Raw genomic sequence first — 22,273 nt, 5'->3', positions numbered from 1 at the left:
CGATAACTAGTTGGAAATAGAGACTAATTAGTAGGACAAAAACAGTTTAGTTGTTATTCAACCTTAAATATGGAACTTTTCTATCGAGAATGGAGGAAAGAATCCATTAGTAAGGAGCTATCTCTGATTTCCAAGCGATCATACACTATGTGGTGTCACAACTTTGTCGTAGGATTGAGGAAGCAAGCATACAACACCATCTTCGTCCCTTTAGCAATTGGACACTTTCAGAATAAGAGCGGTCGCAGGCGCGCATATCACCTTCATATAAACTGAAACCGTCAATTTCGTTAAATATGCACAGTTGGCATCACATATAGATTACTTGTTTTGCCACGCAAATTTGGTGCACGTTTACGGGTGGGAATTGATGAGTGCTATCCCAGATCAGTAGTGATAAAGACCGTCACTTAGGTCAAAGTTGATATTGTCTCATTTATAGCTTGATATTGATTTATTTCTACATGAAGAAAATAATGTGTTTGCGATCTGTTCACAAAACGCAGTCACCTTCGCATGGTAAGTTCGCCTTATGGCACTGTTGCAAGTACAAATCTGTTTGATAAATAACGTGTATGTTACGTCACTGTTTGTCTAGTAATTAATTTTCCCTTGATGTTGATTACTGCAATAAATTGCAGATAAATTTTCTCTCTGTGTCTTTCATTGGCAAGCAAATAATATAGATAGTATCCGGTGGCTATAATGAAAGTGCACCTTCTCAGAGAGGTCCAGTGTGGGCTGCAATTATCGTGTGGCAGTGAAATTCGGTAGATATTCTAATGCGTTAATGCGAAATCGAATACGTCGGAAAATTAGTTCCAATTTTGATCAGCAGGTGCAAATTTCGCGCTGCGAACGCACGAAGACGTGCAGAAATGTTTCCATATGTAATGGTTTAGTAATGGGACTTGAGCAGAAAAGTTCAACCAAGTAAGAAAGGCTTTATGTTGATTTTATTATTCACCACCACATACTTTATTGGTTATTGAACTCAAGATGTCGACGAGTTGCTGTAAAGCGCCATATTTGCACGTGGTGGCCAAGAATTGGAACTACCAAGTTCCGCTGCCATACGATAATTTTAGTCCACACTGAACGTCTGTGGGGAGCTGCACATTAATTACAACCGCCTGGTATGTTATATCTTACTGTAGGGTGTCGTGTACATCCTTCCGTGCTAGTTTCGAGTTGGTGACGCTGAGGTTCACCGGTCGCCGAACGTGGCGGGAAGAGATGGTGCTGGCCCGGTGGGTGCGAGGCTGCGGCATCGTGCCGTCGGACGCCGACCTCTTCCCAGACAAGCTGTCCGACCTCAAGGGGCGCGAGCTGGCCTTCGCCACCTTCCACTACCCGCCGTACGCCGTGCTGGAGGACTCTACCGGCACACAGGACGGCATGGAGACGCGAATACTGCTGGAATTTGCCAAGAAGGTCAGTGGCGGCCAGGGTCAGCGCAACTTTCTGCAGCTTGGTTCAGGACATTCAAATCTGGTTTTGCTGGAATCTATACAGGATGTCCCACGAGGAGTGTTCAGCACACAGGGATATGATAGAAACGACCATTCGAACCAGAAATTTCTGGTGAACGTGGGCTCTGAAAAGCATACCAGAAGACATATGAGTGCTTCATCTTCTATAGTGTGAAACAAATCTCTCTGCAGTAAGGTGTTTGCTTTCCATATTTTGAGGAGCGCCAATATGAACCAAAATAAGAAAAACGTTCAGTAAACGTAGGCACTGACATGTATACCTTAAGAGCTATGAGCACTAGTCCACTTTACTACTGTCAAACACATGTCTTCTACTGAAGAAGTCTTTATAGCTCTTAAGGTATGCGTTTTACAGCCCATGTTTACTGAACAACTCTTTTTTTTTTTTTTTGACCGTACTAACTTCTCCCAAGAAAAACAAAAAGCTCCCATTAGAAGAGATTTCTTTCACAGAAGATAAAGACATGTTCATTGGTATAAGTAACATTTCAAGGCCCATGTTTACTAGAATACCGTTCTTCGATTATACCTGAAACTTACCAATCTTCCGCGGACACCCTGTTTACTAATACAATAGTTTATATACTGCTTCAGTGAAGTGTAATACAAGGTAACAAAATATCATTCAACAAGAAAACATTTATATTGTTAATGTGCTGTATATCTGGCACTAAGCAACCTGCTATAATTCGTCCGGAAACAGCAAATTTACGAAATATAGTTGGAATGGGATTACGACTGGATTGCAGGCTACCTCCAGGGCCACTGTCTGTATACTGAGCAAGCGGAGAGGCACGCCAGGGAGAAATTAAGACGTGACATGCAAAGAGTAACATGTGTACTAAATACAGTGTTTTACAATCAAAATAAAACTTATTTCAGGCATTCATATGAATTACAAGTAGACATAGAGATAGAGAAAGTATAAGAGGATACTGAAAAGGTAATACAGTACGTAAAAGGAAATCAAAATCTAATAGTCATGGGGGACTGGAACGCAGTTGTAGGAGAAGGAGTGGAAAAAAAGTTATAGGAGAATATGGCATTGGGACAATGAATGAGAGAGGAGAAAGATTATTTAAGTTCTCTAAGAAATTTCAGCTTGTAATAACGAATACTCTATCATGAACCACAAGAGGAAGAAGCATACTTGGAAAAGGCCAGGTGATAGGGAAGGATTTCAGTTAGATTACATCATGGACAGCCAGAGATTCAAAAATCAGAAACTGGATTTTAAGGCTTACTCCGGAGGGTAAACAAAATCAGATCACAATTTAGTAGTGGGGGAGAGTAGGTTGAACTTTTTTATGGAGGAATGCTGAGACACGCTTAAAATTCTTTACGGCCGTCGATACAGCGATGAAGAATACCTCAATATGCAGTACATTTGAAGAGGAATGTACATCTCTCAAAAGGTCAATCACAGAAGCTGGAAATAAAAACGTGGGTATAAAGAAGGTAACTGCGATGAAACCATGAATAACGGAAGAAATACTTCAGTTGATCGATGAAAGAAGGAAGTACAATAATGTTTAGCGAAATTCAGGAATACAGAAATACAAGTCACTGAAAAATTTAAATAGGAAGTGAAGGGAAGCATAGGCGAAGTGGCTGCATGAAAAATGTGACGAAATCGAAAAAGAAAAGATCGTCGGAACGACTGAGTCAGCAGAAACGAATATCAAAACGACCTTTGGTTAAAGTAAAAGCAGGGTTCGTAACGTTAAGAGTACAACGGGAATTCCACCTCTATGAAGGAGAAGATTTGTCCGATGTGATAGAAGAAGAAACAGGAGTGGACTTCGAAGAGACAGGGGATCCAGAGTTAGAATCAAAATTTAAGGGAGCTTTGGAAGACTTAAGATCAAATTGGGCACAAGGGATTGATAACATACCGTCAAAATTTCTAAAATCATTCCGGGAAGTTGCAACAAAACGATTATTCACATTGGTATGTAGAATGTATGAGTCTGACGACATACGATCTGACTTTCAGAAAAAATATCATCCACACAATCCCAAAGACTGCTAGAGCTGTCAAGTGCGACAATTATCTCACAATCAGCTTAACACCTCATGCGTCCAAGTTGCTAAGGAGAATAATATACAGAGGAATGGAAAAGAAAATTGAGGATAACGATTGTTTTGGTTTTAGGAAAGGCGAAAGCACCAGAATGGCAATTATGACGTTGCGGTTGATTATGGAAGCAAGGCTAAAGAAAAATCAGGACACGTTCATACGACTGTCGGCCTGGATAAAGCATTCGACAATGTAAAATTGTGCATCATTTTCGAAGTCCTCAGAAAAGTAGGGGTAAGCTGTAGGGAGAGACGGGTAACATACAACATGTAAAGGAGCCAAGAGGGAATAATAAGGGTTGACGACCAGGAACGAAGTGCTCGGATTAAAAATGGTGTAAGGCGCGATGTAGTCTTTCGCCTTTACTGTTCAACCTGTATATCGAAGAAGCAATGATGGAAATAAAAGAAAGGTGCAGGAGTCGAATTGAAATTCAAGGTGAAAGGATATCAGTGATACGATTCACTGATGACACTGGTATCCTTAGTGAAGAGGAATTACATGATCTGCTGAACTGAATGAACTGCGTAATGAGTACAGAATGTTGACTGAGAATAAATCGAAGAAAGACGAAAGTAATGAGAAGTAGATAAAATGAGAATAGCGAGAAACTTAACGTCAGGATTAATAATCACAAATAGATGAAGTTAAGAAATTCCACAGCCTAAGGAGCAAAGTAACCAATGACGGATGGGGCAAGAAGGACTAGAAAAGCAGACTAGCACTGGCAAAAAGAGACTTCCTAGCCAAGAAAAGTCTGTAATATCAAACATAGGCCTTAATTTGAGGAAGAAAGTTCTGAGAATGTCCGTTTGGAGAACAGTATTGTTTGGTAAGTGAAATTAGGACTGTCGGAAAACCAAAGGAAAAGAGAATCTAAGCATTTGAGATGTGGTGCTACAGACGTATGTGAAAAATTTGGTGGATTGATAAGGTAAGAAATGAGGCGTCGTGCGCAGAATAGGATAAGAAAGGATTATTTGGAAAACACTGACAAGGAGAACGTACAGGATTATAGGACATCTGTTAAGACATCATGGGATGACTTCCACGGTACTAGAGGGAGCTGTAGAGGACAAAAACCGCAGAGGAACACAGGAATTGGAATGCATCCAGCAACTATTTGTGGACGTAGGTTGAATGGCTCTGAGCACTATGCCACTTAACTTCTGAGGTCATCAGTCACCTAGAACTTAGAACTAATTAAACCTAACTAACCTAAGGACATCACACACATCCATGCCCGAGGAAGGATTCGAACCTGCGACCATAGCGGTCGCTCGGCTTCAGACTGTAGCGCCTAGAATCGCACGGCCACTCCGGCCAGCTACGTAGGTTGAAAGTGCTACTCTAAGATGAAGAGGTTGGCTCAGGACAGGAATTCGTGGTAGGGCATCAAACCATTCAGAGGACTGATGACTCAAAACCAAATGAATGAAAATAATATATGGCAATGCCCAAGCCTCTAAGTTTCTGTTAAAAGGTGGTTCATATCTGTAAATCAAATCTACAATGAAAATATTCCTTTCAAAAGTACATTTACATATGCGCATGTTCTCAGTTGTATGACCCATTTTGCGATGTTCGTCTTTGAATGATTTTCAAAAGCAAATATCTTGTTTCTTTTTCAATGTAACTTATATCGTGTTATACACTGAAGAGCCAAAAAACTGGTACACCTGCCTAATACCGTGTAGAGCCCCCGCGAGCCCGCAGAAGTGTCGCAGAATGACGTGTCATGGACTCGACTAATATCTGAAGTAGTGCAGGAGGGAACTGTTGCCATAAATCCTGCAGTGCTGTCCATAAATCCTCAAGAATACGAGAGGTTGGAAATCTCTTCTGAACAGCACGTGGCAAGGCATCCCATACGTGCCCAATTATTTTCATGTCTGGGGGGTCTGGTGTCCAGCGGAAGGGTTTAAACGCAGACGAGTGTTCCTTGAGTCTCTCTGTAGCAATTCTGGACATGTGCCGCATTGTCCTGCTGCAATTGTCCAAATCCTTGGGAATGCACGATGGACATGAATGGGTGTATGTAATCAGACACGATGCTTACGTACGTGTCATCTGTCAGAGTCGTATCTAGAGGTACCATGGGCCCCTATCACTCCAACTGCACACGCCCCACACAATTACAGAGCCTCCACCAGCTTGTCCACTGCTTACATGCAGAGTCCATAGATGCATGAGGTTGTTTCAATACCCGTACAAGTCAATCCGCTCAATACAATTTGAAACGAGACTCATCCGCCCAGGCAACTTGTTTCCAGTTGTTAACTGTCCAATGTCAGTGTTGACGGCCCGTGAGAGGTGTAAAACTTCGTGTCGTTCAGTCATCAAGAGTACACGAGTGGGCCTTCGGCTCCGTAAGCCCTTACCGACGATGTTTCGTTGAATGTTTCGCATGCTAGCACTTGTTGATGACTCAACACTGATACCTGCAGCAAGTTGTGAAAGGTTTGCATTTCTATCACGTTGAAGGATTCTCTTCAGTCGTGATTGCTCCCGTTCATGCAGGGTGATTTTCTGGCCGCATTGATGTCGGAGATTTGATGTTTAATTCACGGTACACTCGTGAAAAGGTCTTACGGGAAAATCTCCACTTCGTCGGTAGCTGGAAGATGCTGTGTCCCATGGCTCCTGCGCCAACTATAACACCACGTTCAAAATACTTAAATCTTGATAACCTGCCATTGTAGCAGCAGTAATCGATCGAACAACTGTACCTGACACTTGTTGTCTTACGTAGGCTTTGCCGACCGCAGCGCCGTATTCTGCCCGTTTGTATATCTCTGTATTTGAATACACATGCATTTGCCGGTTTCTTTGGAGTGGAGTGTATAATACCTGCTATACGACATCAAATTACTTATTTGTAACAATTTAGTATGCGATATCATGGAAAAATTATAAATTGGCAACTGTAGCACTGATAGTCCTTTTCAGCGTTTTACCGAAATTTCTTACTTTATTGCTGCTTCACAGTTATTTAAAATATTTCAAATCACAACAACAGAATACGATGTTGTAACAATGGCATAACCTACTACTAAAACGGTTCTTGGAATAGCTGTTGCATTTAAGCGTATACGCCAGAATCATCATCTAAACAATTACGAGCAAGTACCTCTATCTCTGTGTTTAACAACACCGGCGTATAGGCAGTGATGAATGAATACCAACATATGTCCTCTGAGCTTGCCACTTTCCTCCGAAAATAGTTTGCAGTAAACCGTCCAAATCTTTCTTCTTGTTAACTGAAATACCATTGGTGAGAAATACTTCAGCTTGTGCTTAATTAATGATCGGTCACGATTGTAAAGAGACTTCCACTATTTCACAGAATACTGGGACCTCTAGAATGCAGTTGCTTGCAAACCAATTGACTATTCCCATAGCTTCGTACTTGTATATCGAAAGTCGTTTGATTTCACTTATATGATTCAAATTTCGTAGACTTTAGATATTAATTTCACGTGTATCACGCTCGAGTCTTCACGAAGATTTCTTACTTCCCTCACTGACCGGCAGATCCCATTATATTTCGCTTTTGTTACTAATTTTGGCCTTACTCTGCTCTACCGAAAATGTATTGAGTGGTAACTCGCTTTGTCCTCGTAATAGCAATTGTTAGTACTATTACAATTCAATAGTTTAACGATAGGGCACAGGAGCAGTAACTGATGCTAACAGGTACTCTGCGCGGAAACATCGGGCCGTGACTGAAATAGACATCACGTGACTGGAATCAGCATCTGCTATAGGCCGTAGTGGACTAATTATGCTTTGCACGTAATGCATGTATGTGGGCACATTTATGCTTGCTATGAACCACGTATTTTCAAACGTTTCTTTCGTGATACGTATCCGATTTCACATAAACTCTGTGATGTACGAGTACTTAGATTTAGCTTATTCTATACGTACCATTCCATTCCGTATATCACTTTTTTTTAAATTGTGGACATGTTCGCCTTTGCGTATCACCTACTCAAATTTTGATGAAACCTGGTAGTCAAGGGAAGGCATGATTCGGTTACAATTGAGGACGGGGCCGTAATCAGTTACTATTGGTTGCCTTTTACAGTTATACACAGTTTATTTTAAACTAGTAATTCCAGGCTCAACAACAAATAAAAATACCACACGTTATTAATGAAGGAATAAACAACTGTGTAAATAATAGTGTTTCCAGTGAGTTATAACTCAGCGGACCACCATTAAATACAGATACAGCAGATAATATTTTAAAAGCAACCACTGTGATCTGGACAGAAGGTATTACACGCCAGGAATGTTTAAGAACTCACTGCAATTTACAACTTACAGGTACTGAAACATTGAAGGTAAGTCGCGAGAAACACAGCAGAAGGCGTGGACTGAAGGAGCGTTACACTGAACTACTGGCCGTCAGACCTCCTTTTATAACACACGTCTTACAAGAACCAAGGAGCCACAGACGGTGCTCCAGGAATGGAGCTCTGAGAAGGTCCGGCAACAAAACCTTTCGCGAACCATGAGATAGGCAGCCAAGAGTTGCATTCACTTCACAAGATGGTAACTCAGATCAGTGGCAGTCTAACGAACGACTAATGATAGTCTTTCTCAAGCTTTCTGACGTCCGATAAACCAAATGCAACGATGGAACATTAGGCCAAAGCCGTTACCGGAGGTTTGCACTACGACCCCAGAATAATGTGCTCAGAGTGCCCAGAACCACTCCACTCGCTGCTCTTCGCCTCAGCGACACTACGAGCAGCAAGACGACCCCGAGTCACTGGAGAATCGCGAAATATCACAATGGTGGAGGTTTCTCTACTTGGACTTAAATGCACTCATCTTAAAGCTCGCTGGATCCGGTTTAGGACGAGGTCGTGCATCCTCGTGACCACAGCCCTTCCATCCGGCAGTATATGCGTGCCGCCAGCAGTCCCGGCGTGTTCTTTCACTTCGCGGACCTGGCTCCTCCTGAGTCCCCAGCCGAACTGGCCCACTCATACGACACGGAAAAACGACGTCGCCCCAAAGATAGGGGAACAGTTACTACATATAGATAAGCGCCGCTGCTGCCACTAGCGGAATGACAGCGCTTACGACACCGAGTGGCGCCAGTCACCACGAGAATAAGACAAACAACCGCGACCATGCCAACTTATCGATACAGTCTGACCTCCAGCTGAGGGTGGAAACCTACAAACAGCACCAACGCGAGCAGCAGCACGGCTCATTGGAAAGGAAAATAAATTTCAGTACAATAAATGAAACCTTCCTACACTCCTGCAAATTGAAATAAGAACACAGTGAATTCATTGTCCCAGGAAAGGGAAACTTTATTGACACATTCCTGGGGTCAGATACATCACATGATCACACTGACATAACCACAGGCACATAGACACAGGCAACAGAGCATGCACAATGTCGGCACTAGTACAGTGTATATCCACCTTTCGCAGCAATGCAGGCTGCTATTCTCCCATGGAGACGATCGTAGAGATGCTGGATGTAGTCCTGGTGAACGGCTTGCCATGCCATTTCCACCTGGCGCCTCAGTTGGACCAGCGTTTGTGCTGGACGTGCAGACCGCGTGAGACGACGCTTCATCCAGTCCCAAACATGCTCAATGGGGGACAGATCCGGAGATCTTGCTGGCCAGGGTAGTTGACTTACACCTTCTAGGGCACGTTGGGTGGCACGGGATACATGCGGACGTGCATTGTCCTGTTGGAACAGCAAGTGCCCTTGCCGGTCTAGGAATGGTAGAACGATGGGTTCGATGACGGTTTGGATGTACCGTGCACTATTCAGTGTCCCCTCGACGATCACCAGAGGTGTACGGCCAGTGTAGGAGATCGCTCCCCACACCATGATGCTGGGTGTTGGCCCTGTGTGCCTCGGTCGTATGCAGTCCTGATTGTGACGCTCACCTGCACGGCGCCAAACACGCATACGACCATCATTGGCACCAAGGCAGAAGCGACTCTCATCGCTGAAGACGAAACGTCTCCATTCGTCCCTCCATTCACGCCTGTCGCGACACCACTGGAGGCGGGCTGCACGATGTTGGGGCGTGAGCGGAAGACGGTCTAACGGTGTGCGGGACCGTAGCCCAGCTTCATGGAGACGGTTGCGATTGGTCCTCGCCGATACCCCAGGAGCAACAGTGTCCCTAATTTGCTGGGAATTGGCGGTGCGATCCCCTACGGCACTGCGTAGGATCCTACGGTCTTGGCGTGCATTCGTGCGTCGCTGCGTTCCGGTCCCAGGTCGACGGGCACGTGCACCTTCCGCCGACCATTGGCGACAACATCGATGTACTGTGGAGACCTCACGCCCCACGTGTTGAGCAATTCGGCGGTACGTCCACCCGGCCTCCCGCATGCCCACTATACGCCCTCGCTCAAAGTCCGTCAACTGCACATACGGTTCACGTCCACGCTGTCGCGGCATGCTACCAGTGTTAAAGACTGCGATGGAGCTCCGTATGCCACGGCAAACTGGCTGACAATGACGGCGGCGGTGCACAAATGCTGCGCAGCTAGCGCCATTCGATGGCTAACACCGCGGTTCCTGGTGTGTCCGCTGCGCCGTGCGTGTGATCATTGCTTGTACAGCCCTCTCGCAGTGTCCGGAGCAAGTATGGTGGGTCTGACACACCGGTGTCAATGTGTTCTTTTTTCCATTTCCAGGAGTGTAGTTTGTCGACAGTAATGCAGTTTATCAGAGACGACATATGACATGGAAGAGTAGTTAAACGCAATAACAATACCGTGAAAAGTGCTATATGGTGAATATCAACGACAGTAAAACGTCGGTAAAGGAATGCAGTTCAACTGAAGTAGGTAACACATGTGAGGTTACATTATGAAATGAAACATCAAAAGTTTTAGATGAGTTTCGATATTTGGGTAAGAAAGTCACTGATAATGGACGGAGAGAGAATCTAAAAATGCCGATTGAAAATAGAAAAAAAGAGTTTATGGAAAAGAGGCCTTTGTTAACACAGTACATATACTGATGGGCCAGAACGTTACGACCACCTGCGTAATAGGGTAGTGGTTTACATTTGGAACGCAGTACAGCGAAATGTGAGTTCGACAATTTCTTGGCAGATTTTCGGAGTTGTGTGCCCCAAATGTCAGCTCGCAGGTTGCGTATTTAGCTCAGTTACGTGCCGGCGGTTCGTAGGAATGGACTTGACCCTCGATATCGTCTTAGTTATGTACCATACCAGTGTGGAGGCCAAGTGATCAACCGCTGTTCATAAATTTCATCTCCCGAGAGGTGGTTGCAATGGTATGGTAGACTGGTACCTGGAGTATTGCGAACATACTGTTGTATAAAGTGCATTCATTTATAATTCTCTGTTTTATGCCAGAGTATGTAGTTCATCAGTTGTGGTGGTGCTTGGCAGCAGTCAGTCCCTCGAGGCACAGGCTGGAATCGGTTTATGAAGTGTGCTTAGATCAGCAAGTGGCCTCTTGTCACGGCCAGCGCCCACAGTGGCAGGGCGAGGCGTGTTGTTGGCACTACCAGCCTGCTGGCTGTGACGCTGGCTCTGGACCAAGTCAGACAGTGCTAAATCGGTGGCACTAGGTGGCCAGAGATGTGATTCACCAAAGGAGCCACCAAGCTGAGCAGCGTCGAGCCATGGACCCTGCTGTGGACGGCAGCGTCATTGTTGGCAGGTTAGTAGCTAACTTGTACGGGGCGACGAACAGCTACAGTTTGCCCGCACAGGACGATGAGTAGTAACAAGTTCGCCCTCACAGGGTATGAAAGCTGGGTAGCTAGGTGTCCCTGGCATGATCCATGGACCCACAAGATGCTTCTTCCACAAGTGCAAGAATGCCAGCCAACAGATGGCCCGCCAGGTTGTAGGCATCTAATCAGCAGCATTTGGGAGAAGCGTAGACAGCAGGCCTGCTGCAAACTGAGTTCCGCAGCTCCTTGATGACCCATTGCATAACGATGCCTGACATAGTCTTCCCTCTAGCAGGTGGCTCTAAATAGTCACTGGATACCGATTGTATAATTTATCCGAACTTGGGATGCTATTGTTTCTCAGAAAGCAGCGTTTCTTTCTCCTACACAAGACAACAGAAGTTCCAGGTGCAGCTGTTCGAAGCCATAAAACAACTGAAGTTCAAGGCGCCGCTTTTTGAGAACCATAACGTCACAGCTCCAGTCTTTCCGTCCTGTCAGCAGTTCTAAGCCAGGGTTGAACTGCAGTAATCGAGTATTTCCTCCTTCCAGGAGCATTGGGAGGTACTTCTGCAATGTCAGCATGACCCAAATATCACTTCTTCCTCAAGAGAACGTATTCGCCCCTCTATGCAGACTGCTCATGTCATCCCTTCTATGAAATCTCCTGTGAAGGCGGTCACAGGGGTCTGCTGCTACACCAGGAGATGCTATGGAGCCAAACGCCTCCCGTTTTTGGGGACAACCAGTCCACCGAATCACAGACCGCCTACTTCAATGGAAAAAGTCTTGACAAAGCATATCATAGTTTGACATAAAGATAGTTTGTGCAAGACATTTTGTTCTCTCTTACATTAATACGATGTGAACCACAATGTTCATTGGCAGCTTACAAATCGTTACTTTGTAAGGTTGACCCAGTTATCTGGCAGCCGATGCATAGGGAGTGAAGATGAGTGGGTGGTCTTCCATTTGAAATAGAAACAGGCCACATAAAGCAGAGTTATAACCACAGCAGTATCTTAAATCGAGACAATCATCGTTACAACTCTACGGTGTCCATTGTCGTGATACTGCTGCACGTACTGGAGCATCCTTTCCACTCTAATGGGTCCTTGAGTTTCTATTAGCTCGCTGAACTTCCCTCATTTTTCGCGAGCCGCGCGGGGTAGCTACGCGGTCTTGGGCGTCATGTCACGGTCCGCGCGGCTGCCCCCGTCGGAGGTTCGAGTCCTCCCTGGGGCATGGGTGTGTCTCTTGTCCTTAGCATCAGTTAGTTTAAGTTAGATTAAGTACTGCGTAAGCTTAGGAACCGATAACCTTAGCAATTTGGTCCCATAAGACCTTACCACAAATTTCCAATTTCCAAATTTTTGGCTAATAAATATTACTCCATTAAACCATAACGTAACAACTAATGGAACAACATTGTACAACTCTTTTCTCGTAACAAATTCTCTTAACAAATAATTTGTAAATGTAAATGGTCCTACTTTATTGATCTCTCACGCTCAACACGTCTTTTCGTATGTTCGGTGGTTTCTGAACTTGCCGTTTTGGTACATCCTTTGTAAATTTGTTTTTGCAACAACATGATTTATATAAAGAAATTCATCCCTGAAACACACAATACAAATATAAGGCTACCAGTACCCACTAACGTAGCATCTCCCTTGCTGATTCAGTCTGACTCGCTTTCACAATGCTACGTTTCCTTGTGCCTGCCGCATTGCGTAACACTAACTCAGTCTTAATTCGTTTGCTGGCACCTTAGCGTAACTGGCAAAAGTTTCCCACAGTTGGAACAACACGTGACAGAGTTGCACCACGTGCTACCGAAGATCACTTAAGGAATCACGCTTCCTCTTACCTCCAGTACACATCATGAGGCAAATATTCCTCAAAGGATTTAGTATTTTCAGCTCAATCATTAGTATTAAAAGCACTTTTCCCCTTTTCTCTTTCACCTCTTTCTGAGGGAGCCCCAGGTGTGGCTCTTGAGCAACCATTAAATCGCTGCACCATTCTTTCCCCGGCTGTGCTCCACTGATGTAGTAATTTCTCTTTTCAGAAGCCATAGCCTATACTATTGTGATGTGAAGAACTATCACTCGCTGACATGTATGACTGTGTTTTTCGAAACTCAGTTTCTATGGATTCTGTAGAGGCCAATCCTGGAGTTACAGACTTTTTCACATTGCTGACAGAAATATTTTTCTGGTGGGGACTGGCTGCTTAGTGTTGCTTATCTTTAGGAGTTCCAGTTGCTTCCTAGAATTCCCTTCTCATTCTCTGTTTCCCGCCTCAGTTTATTGATGCTCTGAATTTCTTCCCAAGCATTAGTACGCCATACAGGACGATTAAGTGCAGTAGTTTCCCCTTTACCAGATTCAGTAAGGCGCCTTTTCATCTTGTTCTTTAACACATCTTTGTAAAACCTCTGGATATTTCCTAGTTTTTGCCCATCCTTCAGCTAGGAATACATAATTTGTTTTGGTAGACGGGACTGAGGGGTAAGAACGATGGGGCCAATCGAATGGAGTTGATGCTAGATGACCATGCCTTCATTCCAGAATGAGATTTACACTCTGCAGCAGAGTGTGCGCTGATATGAAACTTCCTGGCAGATTAAAACTGTGTGCCTGACGAAGACTCGAACTCGAAGTTTCATATCAGCGCACATTCCGCTGCAGAGTGAAAATCTCATTCTGGAAACATCCCCCAGGCTGTGGCTAAGCCATGTCTCCGCAATATCCTTTCTTTCAGCAGTGCTAGTTCTGCAAGGTTCGCAGGAGAGCTTCTGTAAAGTTTGGAAGATAGGAGACGGATACTGGAAGAAGTAAAGCTGTGAGTAACGGGCGTGAGTCGGGCTTCGGTAGCTCAGATAGTAGAGCACTTGCCCGCGAAAGGCAAAGGTCCCGAGTTTGAGTCTCGGTCGGGCACACAGTTTTAATCTGCCAGGAAGTTTCATGCCTTCATTGTTAGTAGAGCTTGCTTTCTGCGGAATATTGGTGTTCGCCTTTTAATCCTTATGGTCCCTCTCAGGCAGCGCTGATGGTACCTTTCCAGACTGTATCTGCCTTCTATAGGTAGTCCATGCTTCTTACCCATTGTAAGAAATGGTGCAACAGTAGCTTGGCATATGTAGAGCATGGTGATAACGCTGATCTCGTGATTACTAAAGACTCTTATCCGAAGACGACCAATCGACTTAACGTCACATTTGAGGCAGTGTCGTATTTTCTCAACAGATTTTGCACTTGCTGCAAGCTGCTGCCGAGGTATGGGAAGTGTTCTATGTTCCACAGGATTTTACCTTCGACTGTGATTGTTGGGTGTATGGCCATAGCAATAGGTGCAAATTTATGTGGGATCTGAGTCTTTTGGATATTAAAACTTAGACCAATGCTCGTATTTGCTTCATCAAATACATTCAGGAGTGCTTTAGTCTTGGTCTGTTTTCTAATGAGACTGAACAAACCACGATCAGTCCAGTATTCTTTTTATACGCCCTTTAACAGTTTACCATGTCGATGTCCACTACTGTAATGTCAGAATAACCTGAATAGAGCTTCCTTTGGAAAAACACCTGTTCGCCCTTCATGCTGAGGTTTCTTGCGTCACTCTTGCTATGACGTCACTTGTTACATTGGTAACACGGTTCTTTTTCAATGCCAGACACGTCATCTTGCAACAAACCTTTCAGTTATCTCTTTCTGCCAACACGAAAGTGAATTTGCATCTTAGGAGTGTTACTCAGGCTCTCAGTCAATGGGAAACTCTGGCGGTTAACGAAACCACGAAGTCGGATAGATCTTAACTCGGCATTGCATTGGAAGTTACTGTGTGTACGGAGTTGGTGAGAAGCGCTTCGGAAGTCTACTATGTTGAAGACTTTCGATGAGATCTACTTAATTGCCGTTCTGGAAGACGTATACACAGAATCTCTATATTTATGTTTTCACTAATATCGGGTGATTCAAAAAGAAAGAATAGTTTTCAGTTGTTTATACCAACTGCGAAAGATAGAAACACACTGTCTATATCATTGTATAGAGGAATTTGCGTGAAGTTAATTCACTGTTCAAATGCAACGTGCATTGCGCAGTCGATTCAGCGAGAAGCCTCCTCTGCAGATCAATGACTAACATACAAACCTCTTGAAAGTTGGTTACATAAACAAAGGGAAGAGCACTGACCGGCCACGCACATCCGATGAAAACGTCGAGCGTACCCGAGATGGGTTAACACCGAGCCCTTGGAAGGGACTACCGTATCAATTTTTCTCAAGCAAAGCATGGTGCTCATGCTGAGGATATGGTACAACGTCTGTGAGAACTTAAGACTTCGAAACTCATGGGCAATGCGTTCCCATCTTCCATTATTTGCCTGTAATAAACTACTGAAACCTGTTCTTTCTTCCTGAAGCCAAGGAGAATGCCGTTCATAGCGACATACGCCCCCCCCCCCCCCCCCAGCGGCCGGTGACCTCTGTCCCTGCACCATCGCTATTGTCTGTCGTCATATCTGCCACACATCGTTGTCTGTCACACTTTACAAGATGGGCAACACTCCAACCTCCGTGTTCTGTAATCAGGTATGTGCGTCCAGTGTCTTGTAGCCCGGCACCGGCACCGGGACCGGAATTCAGGCACCTTCCGTGGATGACCAAGACAGTATTCCGAGATGCTCGTTTCCAGGCGACAGGCCACTTCTCAAAATCACTACGTCTGTGGTTCTCTTCGTACGCTAGAATCATGCCCCGTTCCTCTCTGAACCACTCTCGTAACCACGTTATATGTAGCAATACATTCAATAGCGCAATGGGCAGTGATAAAAAAGTTTTAGTTTCTCGGTGTAAAGTTAAGGGATAGGACAACCTTTTACGAGGTACTTGTCTTTGTAGGGCTGTGCAACATTACGTCTCAGTTTATTACTTCTCTAGTACTAACTTCACTAGTGTCACATTTTTCAGACAGTATTCACATATACCGTTGAATACAACAGAAAAGTTACTTAGTCATACGACACATCGTTCAGGCGACATGAGGTCATAAACACTGAGGTGTGTAAAAAGTTGCCACATTATGCAAAACGTTTAAATTATTGCTTCGTTAGTACCAACTCTGATCGCAAGACTTTCGGCGGACAGTATCCATATCTACCACTGAATATACCTACGAAAATAGAACAAAATTTTGTCTCTTCTGCATTACCTGCCTTTTAGTACACGCACCACAACTCTCGGCTATTTTAAATCCTCTGGAAATTTCCCTGACGCGAATGATTAATTTAGTATACCTTGTATGCTCTGTATGCATGATTTCAGCGCATCTACACTCATGCTCATAAATGAAGCATAATTGCAGAATGTGGTGCCACATACACAAAACTGGCGCTAATAGCATAGGCACATAGAGAACACATACGACACAGACATGTAAGTTCACGGTATTGGTGACATGTGGAGAAAACCGCCCTGAAATACATGTGTTACAAAACGCTAGTGTTTCCTGCGCATATACCCCGACATCAATATGGGATATGATCACCATGCACACATACACAGGCCGCACAACGGGTATAGCCTCCCATTCTGGCACCAGTGCCTGTCGGAGCTCCTGACGTGTCGTAGGGGTTTGAAGACGTGCAGCGATACTTCGACCGAGAGCATCCCAGGCGTGCTCGATGGTTTTTAGGTCCTGAGAACTGGCCGGCCACTCCATTCACCTGATATCTTCGGTTTCAAGGTACTCCTCCACGATGGCAGCACGGTGGGGCCGTGCGTTACCATCCACCAGGAGAAAGTAGGACCCGCTGTACCCCTGGAAAGGCGGGCATACTGTTGCAAAATGATGTCCCGATACACCTGACCTGTTACAGTTCCTCTGTCAAAGACGTTCTGGGATGTACGTGCTCTAATCACAATCCCACGTCACACCATCAAACCACGACCTCCATACACATCCCTTTCAAGCACGTTAAGGGTTTAGGGGTTCGGTATCTGGTTCCTGGCTCACGCCAGATGAAAACCCGGTTAAAATCATTGTTCAGACTATACCTGGACTCGTCCGTGAACATAACCTGGGACTGCTGTTCCAATGAACATGTACTGTGTTCTTGACACCAAGCTTTACGGGCTCTGCTGTGACCAGGGGTCAGTGGAATGCACCTTGCAGGTCTCCGGGTGAATAAACCATGTCTACTAAGTCGTCTGTGGTTAGACACTGGACTCGCATTCGGGAGGATTACGGTTCAATCCCGCATCCGGCCATCCTGATTTAGGTTTCCCGTGATTTCCCTAAATCACTCCAGGCAAATGCCGGGATGGTTCCTCTGAAAGGGCACGACCGACTTCCTTCCCCATCCTTCCCTAATCCGATGAGACCGATGACCACGCTGTCTGGTCTCCTTCCCCAAAACAACCAACCAAGTCTTCTGTAGATTGGGTGTCTGTAGCCAACCGTTCCACTGGCTGCGTTAAGGTCCCAAGAAAGGCTACCTGCAGTACTCCGTGGCCGTCTGCGGGCACTGGTGGTGAGATATCGGTCTTCTTGTGGTGTTTTACACTGTGGACGTCCCGTACTGTAGCGCCTGGACAGGTATCCTGTCTGCTGGAATCGTTGCCATACTCTCGAGATCACACTTTGTGGCACACGGAGGGCCCATACTACAACTTGCTTTGTTTGACCAGTCTCCAGTCTCCCTAGTATTCTACCGCTCATAACATCATGAATATGTGTTCTTTGAGCCAATTTCTACTCATGGTCACGATTAGCACGTCTAAAAACGTCTGCACAATTACTCGCTTCACCGTACTGTGTCATGCACCAACACACCTCTGCGTATGTGGACTGCCGCCAGCGCCATTGTGCGACGACCGCAGGTGAAATGCACCGCATGGTCACCCAGACGTGATTTAAACCCGCAAACCGCCTACCAAGTCGTTGTTTCACCATGTACCAGCATTTTCCTTAATTTATGAACATAAGTGCATATCGTTGTACGATACGTAGTTCAGGAGATATGATGCCATAAACATTGAACTGCATGAAAATTAAACTGCCATCGAAATGGTCTAGAGATCGAAGTGACGCATGTATAGAAATACATGTGAAATCTGTTAAATATGTGAGGAATATTTTTGGTAAGTGGGTACGTGAGCAAAGGCAGAGGTAAGAATCTCGTCAAATACCGTTGAAACGATTTCACCCAAAATTGGTTCACATATTAGTTACAGTCTGGTAAGAAATACTGCAGGGTTACGAACCACCAGCCTCCTATAGCGGTGATAGTTGTAACATGGAGAAAAAAGGAATGGGACATGAAGAAGCTAGTGCCATGGCCGCCCATATGCATTGAACGGGAAGGCAATTATGTCGAAAGTCAAAAGGGTATGGGCAATATCCTGTACTATTTTGCAGTGACGGATGAAGATAAATCGGCACAGATAGGTGGGAGGAAGAGATGAATAGAAGGAGCAGAGGGGCTTATTCACAGGGAGATGGAAAAGGAGGAGATAGAGAAAGGAAAGAGGAGCAGATGTGCAGAGACAAGGGGGAGGAAAAGATATGTACGGAGAGGGGGTAAGATGTGAACAGGGAGAGGGGCAGGAGTAGAAGAGTGGTAGGAGGAGATGAACGGAGAGAGGATGGAGGATGAGATGGATGGAGAGAGAGGGAGGAGGAGATTGATAAAGAGATGGGGAGGAAGAGGTGGAAATAGAGAGGGTGGAGAAGACGAACAGAGAGGAAAGAAATAGGAGATTCACAGAGAGAGTTCAGAGGAGTAGATAGATAGAGGGGCAGTAGGTGGTGGGTGGAGAGTTGGGGAGGAGGAGGTGATACAAAGGGTTTGAAGGAGAATATGGCGATAATGAGGAGGAAGGAAGAGATTATAGGAGATTGGACTAATTACACACCCAGGCACCGTCTGGTACTCTACTAGTATAACAATCAAATGGAAAATACTTTTCTTTTTCGGATAGTCATTACCGTTGCACTTACAGGTAAACGCTAGTTGGCGCCTGACGGTGGACGCGGAGCACGAGTGGGGCGAGATCTGGGACAACAACGGGTCCGGCAACGGCATCTTGGGCGCCGTGGTGACCGACGTGGCGGACGCGGGCTACGGCGCGCTCTACCAGTGGTTGCACGAGTACCTCTTCCTGGACTTCTCGCGGCCCTACATCCGCACCGGCATCACGTGCCTGGCGCCGCGGCCGCGCCCTCTGCCGGGCTGGCAGGTGCCGCTGCTGCCCTTCTCGGCCCACCTTTGGGCCGCCGTCGGAGCCTCCGTCCTCGTCGCCACCGCTGCCCTCTTTGCTGCCAGGAGGAGCTCCGACAGGATGCTCGGTGGGCCGCGCTTCTCGTTCTCTACTAGCACGGACTGGGCCCCGTACTAGGTCGCTGAGGAGAAAGCGGCGCCCAAAGTGTGGTGTCACCGACAGACACCACACTTGCTAGGTTGTAGCCTTTAAGTGGGCAGCGGTCCGTTAGTATACGTCGGACCTGCGTGTCGCCACTATCAGTGATTGCAGACCGGGCGCCGCCACGCGGCAGGTCTAGTCTAGAGAGACTCCCTAGCACTCGCCACAGTTGTACAGCCGACTTTGCTAGCGATGGTTCACTGGCTACATAAGCTCTCATTTGCCGAGACGACAGTTTAGCATAGCCTTCAGCTACGTCATTTCCTACGACCTAGCAAGGCGCCACATTCATTACTATTCTGAACAGACAATATTGTGAATCATGTACCGTGAAGAGAGACGTTCATCATTAATGGATTAAATTTAAGTATCAAAATAATTACGTCTACTTTCAGAATTCTCATTCTTGTCATGTTCCAGACCTCACGTCAGTACAGTTCTTCCCTCCTCACGCCAGCCTGAGAGAGCTAAAACGCGTGCATTTCGGCATCTTCTCGTAACACGGTGTTGGCTCTTCTGCCAACACGACACAAACACCTCAATGAGGACTGGAATCTTTCGATGGACTTGCTCATAAAAATATATAAAAAACATTTCATGTACGAAATATCATTGTGGAACCTCCCAAAATGTTCAAATTGTTTCCGTTAATGGTACTAAAGTTTTGCATCACCAATTTTTTTTCACTAATAAGGTACAAAAACCTCAATCTGCAATCCGTGATTGAGCATAATACAAAAGTAATTTTATTGTCGCGATACTGCAGTTCATAAACCATGTTAATGACAGCCATTAACGTTTCTGCGATCAGCCTGTCAAGTAAATTTACATAAACAATGTTAAGGGATACAGATTTATGTTGTATACTTCCTTAAATAATTATTCACATTTACCTGAGGGGCAACAGTTTTCGAGACACATTTTCCTTCAGAAACATAATCAGGATATTTATCTGTGTCCTAATTCTCCAAATGATCCTCCTCAACCCCATGTATTGCGAATACATAGCAAGGACTATCCTTTATTGTATGATTATATGATAGCGGAACAAACACTGGTAGCAGTTACTTCTGTAAAATATCTGGGAGTATGCGTGCGGAACGATTTGAAGTGGTAAGACGGGTGCCAGGTTGAGATTCATTGGGAGAGTCCTTAGAAAATGTAGTCCATCAACAAAGGAGGTGGCTTACAAAACACTCGTTCGACCGATACTTGAGTATTGCTCATCAGTGTGGGATCCGTACCAGGTCGAGTTGACAGAGGAGATAGAGAAGATCCAAAGGAGAGCGCCGCGTTTCGTCACAGGGTTATTTGGTAAACGTGATAGCGTTACGGAGATGTTTATCAAACTCAAGTGGCAAACTCTGCAAGAGAGGCGCTCTGCATCCAGGTTTCGAGAGAGTGCGTACCTGGATGAGGTATCGAATATATTGTTTCCCCCTACTTATACCTTCCGAGGAGATCACGAATGTGAAATTAGAGAGATTCGAGCGCGCACGGAGACTTTCCGGCAGTCTTTCTTCCCGAGAACCATACTCGACTGGAACAGGAAAGGAAGGTAATGACAGTGGCACGTAAAGTGCCCTCCGCCACACACCGCTGGGTGGCTTGCGGAGTATAAATGTAGATGTAGATTTGTACAAATCGTGACTGAAATACATTTTCATAGCAGTAACACCCTAAAAAACACTCCGCCTTCAGGCCACAAGTGGCCCATCTGGACCATCCGACCGCCGTGTCATCTTCAGTCGAGGATGCGGATAGGAGGGGCGTGTGGTCAGCACACCGCTCTCCCGGTCATTATGATGGCTTCCTCTGACCGGAGCCCCTACTATTCGCTCGAGTAGCTCCTCAAATTGGCATCACGAGGCTGAGTGCACCCTGAAAAATGGCAACAGCGCATGGCGGCCTGGGAGGTCACACATCCAAGTGCAGTAACACCGCAAACGTTACTGAAAGCCAGGTTTTTGACGTTTAGCACTGTGTAACTGCACATTTGCTGGCAAATTGGTGAGAATCTGTAACAGGAGAGCTGCCATTTCTCTATTTATCGTCCGGCTATCAACTTATATGAGTAATGCACATCAGATACCACTTTTACATGCAATAACGGAGGTCTTCCTATTATTTGCTAGGTTATTAACGTATAACATGTACAGATACGTTGATATTGAGCTCCCTTGGGGCGCACTAGATGATACACGAACAGAAATAACTAGTGCTACTTTATGAACAAACTGATAGTGCATTATAAAACTAATACCTCAGCATTCCTATCCTGTGCGACATGTTCATTAAAATTTCATCACTATGTGAGCTAAATAAAAATGCAAATGTAAATGTCTGGTGACTAGGGCCTCCCGTCGAGTAGACCGTTCGCCGGATGGAAGTGTTTGGATTTGACGCCACTTCGGCGACTTGCGCGTCGATGGGGATGAAATTATGATGATTAGGACAACACAACAACCAGTCCCTGACCGGAGAAAATCTCCGCCCAGCCTGGAATCAAGCTCCGGCCCTTAGGATTGACATTCTATTCCGCTGACCACTTATTTACCGGTGGCG

At 45.3% G+C, this 22,273-nt stretch overlaps 1 protein-coding gene across 1 annotated transcript in view; it reads left to right on the top strand.

Moving 5' to 3' along the window:
* Positions 1-1,236: 1,236 nt before the first annotated feature.
* LOC126336051 (uncharacterized) overlaps positions 1,237-22,273 on the top strand; it is a 278,199-nt gene continuing 257,162 nt past the window's right edge. Inside the window, exons 1-2 of the mRNA XM_049999530.1 lie at positions 1,237-1,434; positions 19,289-19,634. Of these exons, the coding sequence (XP_049855487.1) occupies positions 1,237-1,434; positions 19,289-19,634 (544 nt within the window). The remainder of the gene's footprint in view (positions 1,435-19,288; positions 19,635-22,273) is intronic.

Source organism: Schistocerca gregaria, chromosome 2, assembly GCF_023897955.1.
Source record: "Schistocerca gregaria isolate iqSchGreg1 chromosome 2, iqSchGreg1.2, whole genome shotgun sequence".
Taxonomy (NCBI): Eukaryota; Metazoa; Arthropoda; class Insecta; order Orthoptera; family Acrididae; genus Schistocerca; species Schistocerca gregaria.
The sequence above is the reverse complement of the archived record's forward strand: the minus strand, read 5'-3'. Positions and strand labels throughout refer to the sequence as shown.